Source organism: Tupaia chinensis, unplaced genomic scaffold (assembly GCF_000334495.1).
Source record: "Tupaia chinensis unplaced genomic scaffold, TupChi_1.0 Scaffold000131_1, whole genome shotgun sequence".
Lineage (NCBI taxonomy): Eukaryota > Metazoa > Chordata > Mammalia > Scandentia > Tupaiidae > Tupaia > Tupaia belangeri.
Window position 1 is genome coordinate 308632 of NW_006159600.1, and position 22357 is coordinate 330988.

A 22357-nucleotide genomic window follows, 5' to 3' on the forward strand; every position below is an offset into this window, starting at 1 on the left:
TTATGTAGGAAATTGTGTGATCAATGCAATGTGGGTGGGAAGGGAATGAAGGACAATTGTGGACACGGGAGGTGGTGTGAGAGGAGGGTGGGAAGGGACAGAGGGTGAGAAAGAGGGGTGGAAATAATTCTAGGAACTAGAATTGGAAATTTTTTTTTTTGTAATGTACATGATTGAGTCACTATGCAGTGAGTACTGGATGGGAGATTGCATTTTGTGTGCTGTGATGATGCTTAGGGAAGGAATGTAAATTGAGTTACAAAAAAAAAAGTTTCGGAAAAAAAATATATTCAATGACTGCAGTATGATATGTAGCCCCAGCTAGGTGCTACTTTATAGGATGCGTAAAGTTAGACTTGTGCTCATGGAAATGTGTGTGTCACCTGTGTTTGCTATGAGGGTATTTGGATTGATTAGGGTCTTTGGTGATTCAATAAAATGTGGGGGGAAAACAGTATAGAAAGCAAACATAGATACCAGAGACAGTGTGGGAGGAGAGCGGGAGGTGGCAGAGGGTAAGAGATAGGGAACCAAGGATGGGGGGGGAGCAAAACATACAGAAAACAAGAAATGGAAGATCATTTGCTGACAATAACAAGTTTATTGATGTGCTTGATTGAGACAATATCCAGTGTACTCTGGATGGAAAATCTCATTTTGTATGTTGTAATGATGTACAGTAAATGAATGCAAATAAAGAAATTGAAAAAAAAAGAAATAAAAAAAAAGAAATAAAAAAAAAAATTTGACGAGAGAGATTGGGCAAGAGGCAGAAAGGGAAAGTGAGGAAGCAAGCCACTGGGTCCAAGACACAAACCATGGTCGGCCATATGGGAGTCCAGCGCCTTAACCACCACGCCACCTGCCGGCCCTGTCTCAGAATTTTTGGCATACACACACACGTGCCCGGTCTGAGTTTTAAGCCGCTGGGTCCAGGACTCAAACTGCGGTCAATTACGCGGTAGTCTAGCAATGAATGTAACCACAATGCCATCTGCTGGCTCTGAGGTGTAAGCTTTTTATAAAGCTAGTCACATTAATTATATTTGTAAAGTTTCTCTATAGTATGATTTCTGACATTCCAAGAGATTTGCACTTTGGATATACTTTGCCACACATTTGTATGTTTCTTGCAAAGATGTACATGCATACTGATATTAAGAGAAGTGTAAACTCTGGTTAAAGAATATGCCACTACTATGTTTCAGGAGTTCTCTTCAAATTGGAGACTGCTGATGAGTACAGTTTGAATACTTGCTGAAGTTTTGTCTCAATCATTGTATTTCTTATGTTCTCTCCTACAATATACTCTTTGATGATCTCCAAGATTTGAGCTTTGGATAAACGCATTACCACGTATATTGTTTATATTTCCTTTTACTGTGTACTTTCTGATGTCTAGTAAGGTTTGCAAATTGGGTAAAAGCTCTGCCACATTCATTGCATCTGTAAGGTTTCTCTCCAGTATGGACTTTCTTATGTTGTGTAAGATTTGAACGCTCAGTAAAGGCTTTGCCACACTCGTTACATTTGTAAGGTTTCTCTCCAGTATGAGTTCTCTGATGACCCCAAAGATGTGAACGTTTGATAAAAGCCTTATCACATTTATTACATTTGTAAGGTTTTTCTCCTGTATGGATTCTCTGATGTTCCACCAGGCTTGAACTTTGGATAAAAGCTTTGTCGCATACATTACATTTGTGTGGTTTTTCTCCAGGATGTATATTCTGATGTCTAGTGAGGTGTGAACATTGCTTGAAAGCTTTTCCACACTCATTACATATGTAAGGTTTCTCTCCAGTATGTATTCTCTGATGTTGAGTAAGGCTTGAACGCTCAGCAAAGGCTTTGCTACATTCACTACATTTGTAAGGTTTCTCTCCAGTATGAATTCTTTCATGTCCCCAAAGGTGTGAACGTTGGATAAAAGCCTTACCACAATCTTTACATTTGTAAGGCTTTTCTCCAGTATGCATTCTCTGATGACTTACAAGGTTTGAATTTTGACTGCAGACCTTGCCACATACATTACATTTGTATGGTTTCTCTCCTGTATGGACTCTTTGATGTCTAGTGAGGTTTGAACACTGGTTAAAGGATTTCCCACACTCATTACATTTGTAAGGTTTCTGTCCAGAATGAATTCTCTGATGATTAATAAGATTTGAACTTTTGCTAAAAGCCTTTCCACAATCATCACATTCATATGATTTTTCTCTATAATGTGTTCTTCCATACTGTGAAGGTAACTTAGAGTATTTAAAAATCTTCCTGTATTTATTGCAAATGTTGTTTTTGACACTAGGAGGAGTTCTTTGAAGTGGTGAAACTGAAGATCCATTATTGATAGATTTCTTAACTTGGTTATATTCATAAGCTTTTTCATCAATTTTAAATCTCTGCAGATGAGCCAGATGTGCCTGTAAATTTAATCCAATCCTATTTTCAAAACACTTCAAATATGTGTTTCCAGAATGGCTTATGCTATTTTTCACTTGTAACAAATCCCTTATAAATGGTTTATCTGGTATGAAATATTGGCATGTACTCTCTTTTACAGAAACACTCTGTTTTGAGGAAAAACAAACTAGGGATTTATTATGTTGTTGATCTTTTCTACGAGTCAGGTTTTTGTTATAGGTCAAAGGTACTCTGTCGTAATTTCCCGCATTACATGCCCACTGGTTGTCAAACTTATGCATATTTTTCCAGACTTCCTTGGGGTCAAAATCCCTGATGCCATGGCTTTCATTTTTTTCCAATAATACCAGATGGTTTAACTCTCCTTTACTATTATCTTCTTTTGGTGATAATACCTTGCTTGCAAATCCAGCAGAAATATCTGAAAGATATAAAGAACCACAGCTTTTCTTTTTCATTTTTTTCCTTTTAAATTTTGCCAAAAGGTGTGTGCACTTGCTAAAGAGAGACAGAGAGAGAAAGAGATACAGAAGGAAGGTGAGAAATCATACCCCACCCCCATTCTCCATAGTCATGCTGCAATCCCTTTTCCTCCATTTTTCCTGCCTATTGGGATATTGGGAATGCATGCACATGCACCTGGCATGTTGTTCAAACTGCCTGTTCTGGGACTCAAACCATGCAGTTGGCCATGTGGGATCCAGCCAACTTAACCACCATACCACCAGCTGGCCTGATTTTCCTTTAAACAAAGTTGGTAAATAATTATTCTACATTGACATACATAATATTACAAGAAAACTAATAGTGATAATGAAATTTTAAAGCTTTTCAATCATGACATTTAAATATTTAATAACTAAAAGGGAAGAGAAGGTCTCAACAAATAAAGTAATGTAGTAATGAAACATATAATTAGAATTATGTTAATGGGAGCACACACCCTTAAAATATCCTATATATTTGTTTCAAACACTCTATAAAAAAAACACTCATACTACACAGATTGATGCAAGTCCTAAAAGAAGGAATATTTTTCTGCCACCACCCCAAAGATTATACCAATGGACATATGTTTGTCTCATAGATGAAATCAAACAAATAATAATACATTATTTACTGTAAAATTATATACACAAATAAAAGGTAAAACACAGCCCAAACTAATCTAGTAAAAAATATAGGGCCTGCCAGTGGTATGGTGGTTAGGGTGTCTAGATCCCACATGGTTGACTGTGCAGTTCAAGTCCCAGACTTGGAAACTTGAAAAACACACCAGGCATGTGCACATACATGTCCAAAATCCTGAGAGGAGAATGTAAAAGGGATTGTGGCATGGCCATGCTCTTGGGGGATGTGCTTTCTCACTTTCCCTCTCTCTCCCTGTCTCTTTCTGACTAGTGAACACACCTTATAGCAAGAAAAAAATATATATACACATATGGTGATTCATAATTGCTCATCCCTCAAAAAAGTACAAGCATGGGCTGGTTTTATTGAGGAAGCTGGATCCTACATGGCAGACCATGGTTCAAGTCTCAGCCTTGGTGGCTTAAAAAACCACCTTGGTGTGTGTTTGTACATGTCGCAAATACTGACAGGATGGAGAAATGAAGAAAGGATTCTTGAGTGACCATGTATGACTGTGGGGTGCTTTCTCCTTCTTCCTCTCTTTGACTCTTTCTGGCAATGAATCTGTCAATTCAAAAAAAAAAATAGTTCAAAGAAAATCAGGAAAAATGTAATGAAATGCTATTGTAAGTATTCACAACATTGTAAATCTGAATAATTGTTATAAAACTAAACCCATGCATGGGGCTGGCAGGTGGTGTGGTGGTTGAGGGTGCTAGACTCCCACACGGCTGAGTGAGGTTCATGTCAAAGACCTGATGACTTGCTTTCTCACTTTCTCTCTCTCTCTCCCTCTCTGTCACACTCTATCCCTCTCTGGTCAAGTTAAAATAAATAAATAAAGTTAAATAAAATAATTATTAAAAAAGAAAAACTATACCTATGCAGAACACATTTTGCAACATTATCAATTTGTGCCTATCAGTAATACTGCATAATAAATATATTAAAAAACTCTCTGTAAATCATAATAAAACAATGTTAAATCCATGAAATAATAAGTTAAATATCATTATATAAAATTTTTTTTGTGGAATTCTAAAAAGTTTTTGCTTAGAACTAAAGAAAGAATTTAGGGTTAGCCGATGGTATGGTAAGGGCACTGGACTCCCACATGGCAAACTATGGTTCGAGTCCCAGACCTGGTGGCTTGCTTTCTCGTTTTCCCTCTCTCTTGTTCTCTGTCCTTCTCTAGTCAAATTAAAATAAATACATAAATAAAGTGAAATAAAAATAATTCTTTAAAAATGAATTTAAATTACAGAAGTACACAATAGGAAAAATAAAGAATATGCTGACAGTCATTGAATTTTGAAATATCAGATTCAAGTAAATGCGTATTTATTTTTTTTTTGGAGAGGTTTTCGCTATAGGGCACGTGCGCTTGCCAGACAGACAGAGAGAGACATAGAGACAGAAAGAAAGAAATCGCCCCCCGAGGGGATGGTCACGCTGCAATCCCTTCTCCTCCATTCTCCTCTCGGGATCTTGGGCACGCAGGCACACACGCCCGGTGTGAGTTTTAAGCCACTGGGTTCGGGATGTGAACCGCGGTCAACTACGTGGGAGTCCAGCGACATAGCCATTACGCTAACTGCTGGTTCCCAATGCGTATTATTATAAAGACTTACAGAAGGCAGTATTATATAATAATTTCATGGGACCAGCAGTTAGCGTAATGGCTATGTCGCTGGACTCCCACGTAGTTGACCGCGGTTCACATCCCGAACCCAGTGGCTTAAAACTCACACCGGGCGTGTGTGCCTGCGTGCCCAAGATCCCGAGAGGAGAATGGAGGAGAAGGGATTGTGGCGTGGCCATCCCCCCGGGGGTGATTTCTCGCTTTCTTTCTCTCTGTCTGTCTCTGTCTGTCTGGCGAGCGCACGCGTCCTGTAGCAAAAACCTCTCAAAAAAAAGAAAAAAAATAATAATAACTTCATGCCTTCAGTCACATAACAATATATAGAGTAACTCTCTAACTATAGTGTGTCATCTAATTCTCCAGTTGTATGCCGTGTGTGTGTGTGTGTGTGTGTGTGTGTGTGTGTGTGTTTGTATAGACCATGTGCTTTGAAAATGTATTATCTAGGGTCAGAGAAAACACTGATATGAAAAAAATTACAAAGTGAAAACATAAAAGAAATAATGCAGGTAAAGGTGAATCTCATTAGAAATATGACAGAAAGTTGACATGTTCGGACCAGCAGATGGCATAACGGTTATGTTGCTGGATTCCCACGTAATTGACCACGGGTCAAGTCCTGGACCAGCTTAAAATTCACACTGGGCACGTGTGCCCAAAATCCCAAGAGGAGAATGGAGGAGAAAGAACTGTGGTGTGGCCATCCCCTAGGGGAGGATAATTTTTCACTTTCTGTCTCTCTGGTGAGCACACGTGCCCTATAACAAAAATCTCTTTCTAAAAAAAAAAAAAAGTAAGTTGACATGTTAATAAACTGGAAGTAACTTTCAGTCTATACTAATGCTATACAATGTTGTAATTTCTCTAACAGCATTAAATTATTATTTAAGCATTCTTGGGGTAAATTATTACAATTTTTCAAATAAAATCAAAGGGCCTAAGAGGTTTGTGTTTCTGTCCCTAACTCAATTAAGAAGAAAATTCAAGAGCCAAGACTTAAATCTGCATGTGCATGTAAAGAGATCATATTCAGGGATCAGCAGTTAGCATAATGGCTATGTCGCTGGACTCCCCTGTAGTCGACTGCGGTTCGAGTCCCGGACCTGGGGGCTTAAACTCCACTTGGGGTGTGTGTGTGCGTATCCAAGATCCTGCGAGGAGAATGGAGAAGGGATTGCAGCATGGCCATCCCCCCTGGGGGGGTGATTTCTCACTTTCTGTCTCTCTGTCTGTCTCTGTCTCTCTGGCGAGTGCACAAGCCCTATAGCCAAAACCTCCCTAAAAAAAAAGAAAGAAAAAGAGATCATATTCATGGACCAGCAGGTGGCATGGTGGTTAAGGCACTGGACTTCCACATGGCCAACTGCTGTTTGAGTCCCAGACCTGATAGCTTGAAACTCATGCCAGATGTGTGCCAAAAATCCCAAGAGGAGAATGGAGAAGAAGGGATTGCAACGCGGCCACCATTGACACCCCCAGGGGGTAATTTCTTACTTTCCCTCTGTCTCTCTCTGTGTCTCCAGCGAGTGTACACACCTTATAGTAAAAATCTCTCTCTCTCAAAAAAAAAAAAAAGCTATGTCTGTAAGCATTAAGTACCACTGGCCTTCTAGGTAGCACAGATTATAACAGGTCATAGCAAATACCAGAAGCTAAAGAAGAAATGTTCCAAGGGAGATATAGGACCTGAGCTGTGCTGGTTATGTGTTAACAGTGCAACTTCTCCCCAGTAACAGAATTTGAGTAATTATGTCCTGCACACATTGATATAGACCATGATCACACGCTGCATCCTGAGCAAGCTATCCTGTATGAGAGTAGGTGCTATTCTTTTTTCTTTTTCCCAAGGGAAAAGCACTTGTTAACATTTAATGAAACTCTCTCCATGTGGCTTCAAGCCACCAGGACACAAGCACCCCGCACATCCTTAATCTTCTCCTCAGCTCCCCTGCTGAAGAATTTGCCTTCACGATGACAGGCTGCTTCAGGAGCTTTCCTTTCCCCAGAACTGTGTAGTAGCCGGACTGCACTACATCAATCATGAGAGCTACTCCAGTCTTGTTTTTGGCGGCATTTACCCGTGTCTGCTCACTGACCAAGGTCCATAATTTATCAAGGTTGACAGTTGGGCAGAAGCTCTTGTTCCTCCTTAAGTGGTAATGCCTCATACCAACTTTCCCAAAGTAACCTGGGTTATATTTGTTGAAGTTGATCCTGTGGTGATGCATGCCACCAGCATTACCCTGGCCTCCAGGATGCTTCTGGTGCTTGCCAATGCAGCCGTGGCCGTGGCTCATGTGGCCTCGAAGTTTCTGGGTCTTCCTCAGTCTGGATGGCATGTCAGCGACTAAGATGAAAGAGCAAGGAGGTGCTATTCTTACACAGCGTGTGCAGCATGGGGAAGGGCAGGTCTTGTGGAAACTGGGTTGCTGAGATACTAAAAATAATACTAGAAGCTACCAGTATAGTAGCTCTAGATCATTAAAAAAAAATCTGAGGAAAAGTCAGGATTGGAATTTAGAAGAACAAAAGTGAAGGACAAGGAGTGAATGACCCCATGAGGGCTGAGCTATGCATGTAAATTCATGGAAATGTGACTATTTTAAGGCAGTTAAAATACTGACCTTGAAAAAAATAGAACTCATTTCTTAAGTGGCTTACTACTGACCCATTCTGCAGGAATTATACTACTGGTGAAATTTAATGCATTTAAGTGAAAGAATCAATCCGAAAGGCTACATACTGTATGATTTTAACTCTATGATATTTTGGAAAAGGCAGAACTATGGAGACAGTAAAGAGATTAGTGGTGGTCTAGTATTAGTAGGACAGGAGAGATGAAAAGATGAACAACATTGTCATACTGCTTGGGGGACATTGGAAAACTCCACCTAAACAGAAAGACAACTGAAGGCACTTGTCACTCAAGGTCTCCAGATACTTTCTCCATATCCTGGGACATGCTGACCACTCTATTCATTGACTTCAAGAGCCACCACTGTATGTAGCAGGATGATACTGTAACAGGTTAATCAGTATTCTCTTTCAAAAATTTTGTTACCAATAAACTCCTTCAATGGGAGAGTCCACTAAAAGCTATCACCTAAAGATGGGATACCAGGAGCCAGCAGGTTTCATAGTGGTGAAGGTGCTGGAATAACACGAGGTCGAACACAGTTCGAGTCCTGGACCTGGAGGTTTGAAACACACTGGATACATGTGCATGTATGCCCAAAATCCTGAGAGGAGAATGAAGAAGAAGGGATTGCAGTATGGCCATCCCTTCTGAGGGGGTGATTTTGTGTTTTCTGTCTGTCTGGCAAGCGCATGGACCCTATAGTAAAAATCTCTCTCTCTCAAAAAAAAAAAAAAGTGGGTTATCATAGCAGAAAGGGTGAAATGAAGCCTTTCCATTCTTATTTTTTATTTAAAGATTTTTGCTATAGGGCGTGTGTGTTCACCAGAAAGACAAAGACAGAAAGTGAGAAATCACCCTCCAGGGTAGATGGCCACGCTGTAACCCCTTCTCCTCCATTCTCCTTTTGGGATTTTGGATATGCATGCACATGTGCCTGGTGTGAGTTTTAAGCCACCAGGTCCGGGACTTGAATCACGGTCGAGTACATGGGAGTCCAGTAATGTAACCATTGCGCTATTTGCCGGTCCCAGCTTTTCCATTCACCTCTTTTTTTTTTTTTTTTTTGCTATAGCTGTTTTTTTTAAATTATTATTAATTTATTTATTTTTACATTTTCCCACAGTAACTTTACATATCAAAAAAAATTTTTTGCTCATACTCTATAGTTCTTGACAGATAAACAACTTTCAAAATTTCAAAATACTGAATTTTAAAGATAATGTTCAAAATATTTCTTGTAATTTTGTATAATTTTGTTTGTGACTCTATAACAGAAACAGTATGATTTTAAATATTTTTGAAAAAATATTTACATGTCAATCACTCAAATTGTTGAAAAGCAAATGCCCAGCACACTAATCACACATACACCTTCTCAATTCAGCCTTGCCTACCAAGTATTCTGTGATATACCATCTGCCAGCAAAAAAGATCAGTCTCTTTTTCTTCCTTCAAAGTCTTTCTTTTTTTTTCTTTTCTTTTCTTTTTTTTTTTTTTTTTTTTGAGGTTTTTGCTATAAGATGCATGTGCTCACCAAAGAGAGACAGAGAGACAGAAAGCAAGACATCACTCTCCAGGGGTCATGGCCACACTGCAATCGCTTCTCCTCCATTCGCTAACTGCTGGTCCCTTCCTTCAAAGTCTTTCTCAAGATAATCCTCTGGTGTGGTTGCTCTTTTACAATATCTACTGATTACAATGCTGGGCTGGAAAAGTTCAGGTTATTTTAGGTCATAAATACTTTCATATATCTTCTCTAATCCTCTCCTCCACCAGGCAGAACTATTTATGGTGCCAGGCCATCTTTCTAAGAGCTTCTGTTGGCTTACTTGAGATCCACCTTAGTTTCACAGTTCTCTGATTGATCTTCAGATACAACATTCCAGTCAAAGCCCTGTCCAATAATGAGTATTTACGATTTCTGATCCAATGCAACAAGCATTATTGAACCAGTCTTTCCATTCTTAATCAAGACACTTTCAATCTCTAAGAACAGGAATTAAAAATTCAGACAAGTTAGGGCCAGAAGGTGGCATGGTGATTAAGGTGCTGGACTCCTACATGGCTGACTGCAGTTCAAGTCCTGGACATGGTGGCTCAAAACTTATGCCAGGTATGAATGAGTTCAAGTGTGCCCCAAATCCCAGGAGGATAAAGGAGAAAAAGGGATTGCAGCATGTCCAATCCCTTGGGGAGAGATTTCTCACTTTCCGTCTCACTGTCTCATTCTGTTACTCTGGTGAGTGCATGTGCCCTGTGGCAAAAACCTTGAAAAAGAAAAAATTAATTCAAACAAGCCAGTTAGGGGCTCCCAAGAGACTCAAAAGGGAAAATTTAGAGATATACAAGCACAGTTACTGATATCTAAAAGAGAGTTATACTCACTCAGGGAGACCAGGTTCCTGTAGTTCTCCAACATGACATCCCTGTACAAGGCCCTCTGAGCAGAGTCTAAGCATTCCCACTCCTCCTGAGAGAATTCTATGGCTACATCTCTGAATGTAAACAGCCCCTGAAATGAAAACACATTTCACCAGGTTGACATTGGAAGATTATTTTCAGACAAAATGAGGAGAGAGGTTTAAGGACTGACTTGGTAAACTGAGTGTAATGATTGATCCATGTGAGATTATATAAGTTACACATTCCTATTTTTTAAAAATTACTTTTTATTTTTGTCGTAGAGAACATGTACTTATCAGAGAGACAGAGGGAAAATGAGAAATCACCACCCAGGAAATGGCCACACTGTAATCGCTTCTCCTTCATTTTCCTCTTGAGATTTTTAGCATGTACACACACATACACACCTGGCATGATTTCAAGCTACCAGGTCCAGTACGCGAACTGTAATTTACTAGCACCTTAACTACTATGCTACCAGTTCACCCAATCCCTAACTTCTTTTACAAAATCTGAGGTGAAATTCACATAACATGAAATTAGTCATTTTGGAGGGTCAGCAAGTGGTGTGGTGGTTAAGGTTCTGGACTTCCCACATGGGTGACTTTGGTTCGAGTACTGGACCTGGCAAGCTTGCTTTCTCACGTTCCCTCTTTCTGGTGAGTACATGTGCTCTATAGCAAATTAAAAATAAATAAATAAATATTTTTAAAAATTAGTCATTTTAAATTATACAATTCAGTGGCAATTAGTACATTCACAATACTGTATAAATATGATCCCTGTCATTGCAGAAACATCTTAATAGCTCCAAAGGAAACTATACTCACTAAGTAGTCACTCTCCATTTCCCACTTCATACACAGTCCCTGCAAACCATTAATCTTTTTGTCTCTATGAGTTTAGCTATTCCAGCCATTTCTATAAGTGGAATTTATATATATAGTCTGTCTCACTTCATACACTTAAAACAATTTTTCAAGATTAATCCATAATGGGGACCAGCAGTTAGTGTAATGGCTATGTCACTGGACTGCCATGTAGTCAACCGGGGTTCGTATCCTGGATCTGGTGGCTTAAAACTCACACTGGGCGCATGTGTGTGTGAGGAGAATGGAGAAGGGAGTGTGGTGTGGCCATCCCCCCTGGGGGGTGATTTCTCGCTTTCTGTCTATCTGTCTCTGTCTGTCTGGTGAGAGTACACACCCTATAGCAAAAACCTCTCAAAACAAACAAAAACAAGAGATTAAACCATAATGTAGCATGTATCATGGCTGAATAATAAATATTCAATTATATGGCGATACCATATATTTTTAATTTATTCATTCATCCATTGATGGACATTTGGGTTGTTTCTACCTTTTGGCTATTACAATGATGCTATAAACATTTGTGTACAAGTATCTGTTTGAATAATTGTTTTTAATTCTTTTGGGTATAAAAGTAATTGTTGTGTCATGTGGTTCAACTATTTGAGGATTTGCCTAACTGTTCTCCTCAGTGGCTAAATTATTTGCCATGACTACATCAAGATTCCAATTTCTCCAAATCTTTACCAGCATTCTTTATTTTCTGTTTTATTATAGCCATCATAGTGGGTATAAAGTGATAACTGATTGTGTTTTTTGTTTTTAAATGAAAAAAAGTCTCTTCTTTCTTTTTGCTATGAATGGGAGACAACACCCCTAACAAGGTCTTGATGCCAAGATCCACCCCCAGCTATAGGTGGCTGAGGACTATTGGCACATATGTGTCCAGCATACTCAAGGAAGTCACTATTCACAAACCTGGAACCCTCCTATGTGAGTCACCTTTGTAGACTGTCATGTTTTAGCACTGCACCACTGTCTGGGAACCATATTGTGGTTTTAATTTTGCATTTTGCTAATGACTGATTTTGTTGGACAACTTTTCACGTACTTGTTGCATGCTTGCATATCTTTGTTAAGTTGTAGATATTTTTCTTATATTATGGACACTAGACTTTGTTTTTTGTTTGTTTGTTTGTTTGTTTGTTTGGAGAAGTTTTTGCTATAGGGCGCGTGTGCTCGCCAGACAGACAGAGCGAGACAGAGAGACAGAAAGCGAGAAATCACCCCCCAGGGGGGATGGCCACGCCGCAATCCCTTCTCCTCCATTCTCCTCTCGGGATCTTGGGCACGCACACACACGTGCCCGGCGTTGAGTTTTAAGCTACCGGGTCCGGGACGCGAACCGTGGTTGACTACGTGGGAGTCCAGCGACATAGCCCTTACGCTAACTGCTGGTCCTGGACACTAGACTTTATTAGACAAGTGATTTACAAATAATTTATTTCTAAACTTTGCAGGTTAGCAATGCATCACATACTAGGGAACCACTATAAGACTATCAGTAGATCTATCAGCAAAAACCTTGCTGGACAGAAGTATGGATATATTGAACATCTTGGGAGAATAAAACTGCCAATCAAGGATAGTAAACTTATCAAAACTGTCCTGAAGGAGCAATAAGAACTTTCTCAGACCAAAAAAGCTAATGGAGTTCATGACCACTAAACTTGTCTTAAATGGGGCCAGCAGGTGGTGTGGTGCTTAAGGTGCTGGACTCCTACATGGCTGATCACAGTTTGAGTCCCAGACCCAGCAGCTTGAAAATCATGCTAAGCATGTGTCCAGGCATGCCCAAAATCTCGAGAGGAGAATGGGAGGTGAAGGGATTGTAGAGTGGCTAGCCCCTGTGATTTCTCACTTTCCCTCTTTCAGGTGAGCAAATGCACCCTATAGAGACAAAAACAAAACAAAACAAAAAACAACCTGCCTTACATGAAGGACTAAAGGAAGTTCAGTAAGTTGAAACGACAGGATGTTAAAGAGCAACACAAAAGCATAATAAAGTGGAAATTTCACTGATCTAGATAAATATACATTGGGACCAGCAGATGGCTTAATGGTTATGTCACTGGACTCCCACATAACTGACTGTGGTTCAAGTCCTGGACCTGGCAGCTTAAAACTCACACCAGGTATGTGTGCATGTGTGCCCAAAGTCCAGAGAAGAGAATGGAGGAGAAGGGAATGAAGCATGGCTATCCTCCCTGGGGGGGTAATTTCTCACCTTCTGCCTCTGTCTCTGGCAAGCACACACACCATATAGTAAAAAATCTCTCAAAGGGATTAAAAGAGAAAAAGAATGGAAAGGCTTCACTTCATCCTTTCTTCAATGACAACCCATAATTTTTTTTTGAGGGGGAGACAGATTTTTGCTATAGAGTACATGCACTTGCCAGAGAGACAGAAGGTAAGAAATCAGCCCCTAGGAGGGTTGATCACACCTCAATCTATTCTCCTCTATCCTCTTGGGATTTGGGAAACACATACACACACACCCAGTATGAGTTTCAAGTCATGAGGTCCGAGACTTAAGCTGGGGTTGACCACATGGGAGTCCAGTGCCTTAACTTCCATGACAACCGCTGGCCCCTTTAAATGCATTATTTTTCAAGAGAGATTTTTGCTATAGGAGGCATGCGCTACTGGAGAGACAGACAGAAAGAGAGAAATCATCCCCAAGGTAGATGGCCAAGTTACAGTTCCTTCTCCTCCATCCTCCTCTCAGAATTCTGGGCATGCACATGCACATGCTTTCTGGGATGATCATCTAATTTGAGTCTCTTTCCAATTTCTAAATAATGGTGAGATGAGATGGAATCTATGTGGACATAGGACTGAAGGAAGGCCCTGGGTGTGAAAATAAGTGTTAAACAGGACATGTAAGTCAGAGAACAGCAAGTCCAAAAAATGGCATTTCAGTTAGGAAAGGATAGACAACTAAGAAAATGAGTTTTACCTGGGAAAGAGCCATTCCCTCCTCTTTTTTCTTTCCTCTTCCCTGGGCTTCTCAGGTAAGATTTGTCTGTGTGTCAAAAATAAGGGTTGTTTAATGCTTAGAATCAATATATCTTTTCCCTCTGCTGTAAGTACACACAGAGGGAAAACCTTAGTAAAGATGTTCTTTAGCTGCCCACTGCAATAGGAGGGATTCAGCAAGAACAAACTGCTATACAGAGACTAATAAGTGAGTTTTCCCACCCTTCAAAAAGCCCTCTGCTGAAACCCACTCATTCTGCTTTAACTGCATTGTTCCTTGTTCCCTTGGCATTCAGACAAAGAGAAATGCCTTTTCCAAGTTTATGGCCTTATCCCGGGTAGCAAGCATCAACCACTAGTCAATATAGCATATGAAAATCTGAACCTTCCCTCAATTTCGAACAACTGTGAACAAAGCCACACCAGCTCTAGAGTTTGTTGCTGTAGCACAGTGAGTAGTTTCAATTTTATCTTGAGAGTGATGGGAAACAATAAAAAGGTTTAATGCTAAGAGATGACACAAGAGATGAACGTAAGGCTTACTCCTGATACAGAGACAGAGAAGAAACAACTCTCTTATCTCTAAGCCTCTGTTCCTGCCTCATCCCTGGTGGTATCTATCATTTTTGGGAGGATTGAGAGCTACTTAAGGTTTTAATTATAACTGGGCACCCTCTCTCAAAAAAACTGCCACATATAGAGACACACTCAACTCTGAAAATAATTTCAGGGATCTTACTTGCTTAGATTCAGAATTCTTGATCTACACTGTCTTCTCCATGTTATAGGTAGACACAATGAGGCTTAGAGAGGACAGTTATTTCGCCAAGTTACTCTGAAGAGGTCTGAGCTGAGTAAATAGAACTTGGTTGAATTCTGAAACAGAGGCCTGGATAGGGTAGTGGAAAGGGTTTGTTCTTATTCTACATTACTTTTTTTTTTTTTTTTTTGAGAGGTTTTTGCTATAGGGCACATGCGCTTGCCAGAAAGACAGAGAGAGACAGAGAGACAGAAAGCAAGAAATCACCCCCCGGGGTGATAGCCACACCAAAATTCCTTCTTCATTCTTTTCTCAGGATCTTGGGCACGCACGCACATGTGCCTGGTGTGAGTTTAAGCCACCAGGTCCAGGACTCGAATAGCAGTCGACTACAACACAGCCATTACGCCAACTGCTGGTCTCCTCTACATTACTTTTTATATTCCTGAATAGGAGAAGCTTCTGTTTTGTGGGTTTAATCAACCCTGAGCACTTATTTTCTCTTTTTCTATAAAATATTTAAAAAGTATGAAATTACATAGGCTGGCTCTGTGACTTAGTGACTCAAGGAGCTGGATTCCACATAACCAACCATATGGTTTGAATCCTAGCACCCCTATTGCTTGAAAAACACACCCAGCACATGTGTGTGCATGTCCCAAATCCTGACAAAATGGAGGAATAGAGAAGAGATTGCAGTATGATCATATCCCAGTAGTGGGTATTTTCTCTCCCTCCCTTTCTCTCTCTGGTGAGTATGCATTTGGCAAATAATAAAGAAAAAATGAAATTATAAAGTTATTACTCCTGGAAAACATGAAATGGGATAAGCTGCAGAGATGAACACTGAATAATCTCTTTATCATGAACAAATGGGCTCCGCTGCAACAAAATGCCACATCAATTCAGCCCATCCTTCAACATCTTGTAAAGAAAGGACAAAAGGGACTGTGAGAAACCTACTTAGTTGGAGACTTTAGCTCAGAGCTGGCTACTTCACACATCACATAAGGAAAGAAAGAAACTGAATATTAAATTAACTTGTTAACCTAGGTTTTGAGTGTTAAGAGATTATCAACATCCTTACCAGATGCACAGTGAAACACTAAATCAGTAGCCAAATGTCAAAGTACAGTTCCAATTTATGATAACGAGTAGAAAACATTTAAGCCTCACAACCTGAATAGCAAGAATTAAGAATAAATTAATTTCCAGGACCAGCAATTGGCATAATGGTTATGTTGTTGGAATCCCATGTAGTTGACCACAGTTTGAGTCCCAGACCCAGTGGCTTAAACTCATGCTGGGTACATGTGCATGTGTGCCCAAGATCCTGAGAGGAGAATGGAGAAGGAATTGTGGTGTGGCCATCCCCCTGGGGGATGATATCTCACTTTCTGTCTTTCTGGTGAGCGCATACGCCCTATAGCAAAAACCTCTCCAAAAATAAATAAATAAATAAATAAAAAGAATAAAGTAATTTCTCAATTAAAAATATCCAGGCAATTCTGCGATTAAATTTAAAACAAGTTTGAGTATAAATTTAGAAAAGAATGACAGGTGCCACATAAATGGGGGAAAGGACAATATTGTTAACTAACCTCCTCTTTAAAAGGCACCATGTGTTGCCAGAGTGTTTCCCCTTTTTTGAACTCTTCTCTTCCATGATCAGAGAAAGGGAAAAGGGTGACCTGGAATGAACTATGCCTCTGATTTGGGCTGAATAGGGTTTGCAAATGGTATTATCTTTTTTTAAAAAAAGAATTATTTACTTAATTTTATTTATTCATTCACTTATTTTAATTTGACCAGAGAAAGACAGATACAGAGAGAGAAGGAAAGTGAGAAAGCAAGCCACCAGGTCCAAGACTTGAACTGTGGAAGGCCATGCGGGAGCATCCAGAGCCTTAACCGCCAAGACACCTGCTGGTTTGCAAATGGTAGTATCTTCTGATGTGATAATTGGAAAACTCTTGGGGCTTGACAATGGTGCAGTAGTAAAATATCATGTTCTGTGAGGGTGACCCACATGGGAGGGTATGTCTGTCCCAAGATACTGAGCACCTGGGTGCTGTTTTTGTCTCGTGCTCATGGACTAAATAAATAAGTATAAAATATAATCAGAAAAAATTGGAAGAGGGGCTGGCTGGTGGTGTGGTGGTTAAGGGCACTGGACTCCCACGTGGCCGATTGCAGTTCTACTCCAGGACCTCCTTTCTTTCTTTCCCTCTCTCTCTCTCTCTCTTTCTCACTCTGTCTCTCTCTGGCCAAATTAAAATAAATAAGTAAAGTTAAACAGAATAATTCTTTAAAAAGTATTCAGAAGCCTCATATAATAGTTCTGCAATTCTCATTCTCTTTTGCAGAAATGAAGCAATTTAACAAATTTAAAAACAAAATATTAATAGCTTAGCCATGGGGCCAGCAGGTGGTAGGTGGCACAGTGGTTAAGGTGCTGAACTACCATATGGCTGACCTCAGTTTGAGTCCTGGACCTGGTGGCTTGTTTTCTCACTTTCCTTTTCTCTCTCATCAAATTAAATACAAAATAAAATAAAATAATTCTTTACAAAATAAATTAGCCGCAAGTCAGTACTTCATAATTTATGTTCCATAATCCAGTGAACTCAGCTGGATTTGTGTCACCCCCCCACCACTATGTGCTTTCCCCTCTCTGCTAATGCTTTCCTATTTTTTCCATGTCTTAGTTTTCTCCTCTCTATCTCTGCTCACTTAGTGTCCCTCTGATCCCATTCTGCAGTACCTTTGTTTTAATATCGAGGCTTGCTCCTGAAAAACTGCCTGACTGCCCTGTAGCTCCAGATATTTCTCCGTCTCCCTCATTTCTGTCGCCCCTTTGCTCTCCACGACGAAGGGCAAAGTGCGTGTAGCCAACTCCTGAGTGAGGACTTCAACCGCCAGAGTTGGGCAAGAAGAAGAAATCGAGGCCAGAGAAAGGGTTCGAGCAGGAAAACGACAGGCCGGTCGGACGGTGGTTCTGTGTCTACGTGGACCGAAGGCAGAAGGGCAGGGCCGGTTCTCGCCTCAGAACTTGATCAAAAATGGACGCAGCCCTCCGGGACCTGCACGGAACCACAGGGCTCGGGACGTCTGCGGTGCCGCCGGACAGCGATGCGCAGGCCAGGCATTTTACTCAACAGGCGCCCCCTGACGCCGACGGGCGGAGCGCCAGGCCTGGGGCCCACAAAACACAGATCTGAATCAGAAAGATGGGAGACTCACCCCAGAGCGCCAGTAACCCGTCACAATCTACTTCCGGGTCTGCCGGAAACTGCGCATGTGCGCGTGTATTGCGGTGTTTTAAGGGGTGGGTCAAAACACAGTGACGGTGTGAGCTTGGCGGGCGGTGTCCCGGATCCGCGGGGCTCCGGCGTGGGCGCGGCGTGGGCGCGGCGTGGGCGTGGCGTGGGCATGGGCGGGGCTTGGGTGCGGTCCGGGTGTGGGCGCGGTGCGAGCATGGGCCGGGCCTGGGGTCGGGGGATCCGGCTTCTCTTCCTTGGGTCTCTGTTCGTGTGGGTGTGTTTGTCCGCAGCCCCCACCGTTAGTCTCCTTTTGGAGGTGGAGATGCACCCTGGCCTTAGCTCAAAGAACTTCGTGGGGCTAGGCCTAAGACTGGGGGGCTGAAGGGGTGAAGTGGAGAGTTATATAAGTTTACTTTTTTCTTTTAAAAGAATTATTTTAAATGTTCATTTTATCATTATTATTATTTAATTAGCTACAGGGCACGGCTACTCACCAGAGATAGAGCAGAGGCAAGTAAGGAAGTTGTCAGCCATGTGGGAGAGTCCAGGCCTTAAACACCACACCACCTGCTGGTCCTATGAGTTTAAACGCACAACAAATTCAACTTGTATTGCTGCAAATTCATTTGTATTCCTTTAAATTTAGTTTGTTGTTTTAATTCCACACTTCTTGAGATGAATTAAAATCTAAGTACCACTGAGGCATAGTGAGTGGCAACTTGTACATTGCTTAAATCATGAATTACTAAAGACCATTGTAATTTTGACTATATTTTACAGTGTTTTTTTTTTTTAGCGAGACCTGGAGTTGATGTAATGGTTAGGGTTGCTGGACTCCCATGTAGTTGACTAATTGACAGTTGTTGGAGTTCTGGTCCCCCAGGCTTAAAACTCAGGTCAGTGGGGAATTGCATGGGCCACATGTACATGAGGGCCCAAAATTCCTAGAGGAGAATGGAGGAGAGGGGATTTTAAAGTGGCCCTCCCCCCTGGGGGGATTTCTCACTTTCCTTCTCTCTCTCTCTGGTTAATGCACACATCCTATGGCAAAAACATAAAACAAACAAGTACGCTGGGCATGTGTGCGTGCATGCCTGAAATCCAGAGAGGAGAATGGAGGAGAGGGGACTGTGACTTGACCATACTCCCAGGGATGGGAGTGACTTTTTGCTTTCTGTCTCTCTGGTGAGCACACACGACCTATAGCAAAAATCTCTCAAAAAAAGTTCTCTTAAATAATTATTTAATTATGTTTATTATTATCATTGCTATGTTTTAGAATTATTTATTTTATTTTATTTATTATTATTTTTTAATTTGACCAGAGAGAGACAGGGAAAGTGAGAAAGCAAGCCACCAGGTCTGGGATTCAAACTGCTGTCGTCCATGTTGGAGTCCAGCACCTCAGCCACCACGTCACCTGCCAATCTCTTCTTCTTTTTGTTTTGTGATGTACATGCACTTGCCAGAGAGAGACAGGGAGGAAAGGGAAAGTGAGAAAGCAAGCTGCCAGGTCCAGCACTTGAACTACAGTCTGCTGTGCAGAAGTCCAGGGACAACCACTGTAACACCTGCTGGCTCCTCTTAAAGTCTTTCTTAAAATTTTTTTTAAAGTCTTTAGTCTCAGTTACTTGGAAGAGTATTTTTAACTTGAAAATAAAATAAATGAGATATTCAGAGACCTATCTTTGTTTTCTGTTTAAGTGCAAATCATGAACTGTAAAAGTTTAACTTTACTGTGAAACATTAATTTAGAAAGTGTCAGAGACATTTGATAAGCCTGTTTTATTCCTTTAAATGAACAAAAGTATATAGTAAAACTAGTTTTTCAAATTTTCAATAGCAGGACCAGCAGTTGGTGTAATGACGATGTCACTGGACTCCCATGTAGTCCACCGTGATTTGTGTCCTGGACTCAGTGGCTTAAACTCACGCCAGGTGCATGCACGTGCGTGCCCAAGATCCCAAGAATGGAGGAGAAGGGACTGCGGAGTGGCCATCCCTGCTGGGGGGTGATTTCTCGCTTTCTGTCTCTGTTTCCCTTTGTCTTTCTGGGAAGCGCACACACCCTATAGCAAAAACCTCTCCAAAAAAAAAAAAAAAAGAAAGACAAAAAAGAAAAACAACAACAAAATTTTTCAATAGCATCATTATACACCCTTAATAACTTTTTTATCAGAATTATTATTTTTATTTAATTGCATTTGTTATTATTTTTAAATTTGACTAGATAGAGAGAAAGGGAAAGCAAGAAAGCAAGCTGCCAGATCTGGGACTCGAACCATGGTCGGTCATGTGGGAACCTAGTGCCCTTAACAACCACGTCGCCTGCCGGCCCCAACCCTTCATAATTTTTAACTTAAAATATGGGCGCTAATAGCTCCTTTTTTGTTTCCTGTGGACGTTCTGAAGGTGGTGATGGCTAGAATTCGACTCTGTCAGATCATACTGTGCACAGGGCAAGTAAAGTGAGTGTGCGATTTCTTAAAAATGAAATGCTGTGATATGCCGGCGGTGGCCTCTGTGTCTCTTGATTGTATCATTTTCTCTTGTCACGATTTAACCTTATTTTAAAAATACACTTTTTCTTTATTCACGATAGAACGTTTGAGAGAGAGTGAGAAGGACCCTCCACAGAGTCTGGCCATGCCACAATCCTCTTCCTCCAGTGCAGGCAAGCTGTTACATAGAAATCTCTAGAAAAATAATTTGGAATGGAAGTTGATAAGAAATGTGGAAAAGATGAGAGATGCATGGAGAATTATCTCTCAGCAAGGTAGACGTCTCCCTTAAATATATGAGAAAAATTGATCCTCTAAGAACAAAGGCCATTTAAAATCCTGGAAAGCAAGACCTTGTTTTATAGTGTTGTGAGATTGCTAACTTCTTCAGTAGGGAGAAATGAATTGAGAGAATAACTACAAGAATTTATAAAAATTCTGCTCCTGGGACCAGCAGTTAGCATAATGGCTATGTTGCTGAACTCCCATGTAGTTGACCATGGTTCAAGTCCTGGACCCGGTGGCTTAAACTCATACCGGGCGCGTGTGCATGCGTGCCCAAGATCCCAAGAGGAGAATGGACGAGAAGGGATTGCGGCGTGACTATCCCCCCTGGGGGTTGATTTCTTGCTTTCTGTCTCTGTCTCTCTCTGTCTGTCTGGCGAGCGCACGCGCCCTATAGCAAAAACCTCTCAAAAAAAAAAAGAATTTATAAAAATTCTGCTCCAAGGATAATGTGATGTCATTGAACTGAGGAAATTATGAGAGCAAAAGAAAATAAGCCACAATAAGACTTTAAAAATTTTTTTTCTGTAGAGTACGTGTGCTTGCTGCAGAGAGACAGGGAAAGTAAGAAGTTGTCCTCCAGGGAACATGGCCTCTCCTCCATTCTCTTCTCGGAATTTTGGGCACACACACACACACACACACACACACACACACACACACACACTGTGTTTTACAATCTGCTGGGTCCAGGATTCAAACCCTGTAGTCAACCATGTGGGATCCAGCCACCTTAATTACCACACCACTGACTGACCCCAATATGACATTTTTCTAAATAAATTGAAATTTATTAGCTGTATTAGGAAACAATATTAGTTAATACAAAACAGCAAATTGATGTTGGGGGAAGGGAACTATTTTAAAATTTAAGGATGAATAATAGACTTTATAGAAGAAATCAAAGGAAAACATCTCTATGGAATGTGATGTTATTGAACTGAGGAAGAGAGACAGAAGTAGAGAGAAAGGAGAAATAAAGAGGAGAAACCAAGAAAGGACTTCTTATCAATAGTAAATAAAGTAATACAAATCAATGTTTATAATAGACAACACAACAGGAAAATTAAAAATACTAACCAAAAGACATCTCAAAAGAAAAGTCATCTGAAGACCATTAGTCATGTGGAGGAAGAAGCAGATGGTGGTGCAGCAGTAATGTCATGTCAGTGAGACTGAACCACATGGAAGGGCTCTCAGTTCGAGTCTGCAGACCTCTGTAAACAACTGGGGGCACAGGAGTGCCTGTGATCTGGTGTGGGTGTGGGTCAGAATGTGAAGACCCAGCTGGTGGTCTTTCTCTCTCTCTCCTCCTCCCTCCCGCTCTTGGAGAAAATTAATAAATTAACAAATGGGAAAGATGTTCAACTCCCTTATTAATCAAGCAAACGCAAATAAAACTAGTATTGGAAACCATCTCATATTAAAAGCTACATATAACAAATGTCAAAAATTAGCAAGT

At 40.7% G+C, this 22357-nt stretch overlaps 1 protein-coding gene and 1 pseudogene across 1 annotated transcript; both read right to left on the bottom strand.

The window, feature by feature from the left end:
- Positions 1-1349: 1349 nt before the first annotated feature.
- Positions 1350-2702, bottom strand: LOC106734509 (zinc finger protein 677). Its single transcript, XM_027770397.1, has one exon. The coding sequence runs from the start codon at positions 2700-2702 to the stop codon at positions 1350-1352; it is 1353 nt and encodes a 450-aa protein (XP_027626198.1).
- A 4269-nt stretch (positions 2703-6971) lies between these two features.
- On the bottom strand, positions 6972-18081 carry ZNF761 (zinc finger protein 761; annotated as a pseudogene).
- Positions 18082-22357: the final 4276 nt, after the last annotated feature.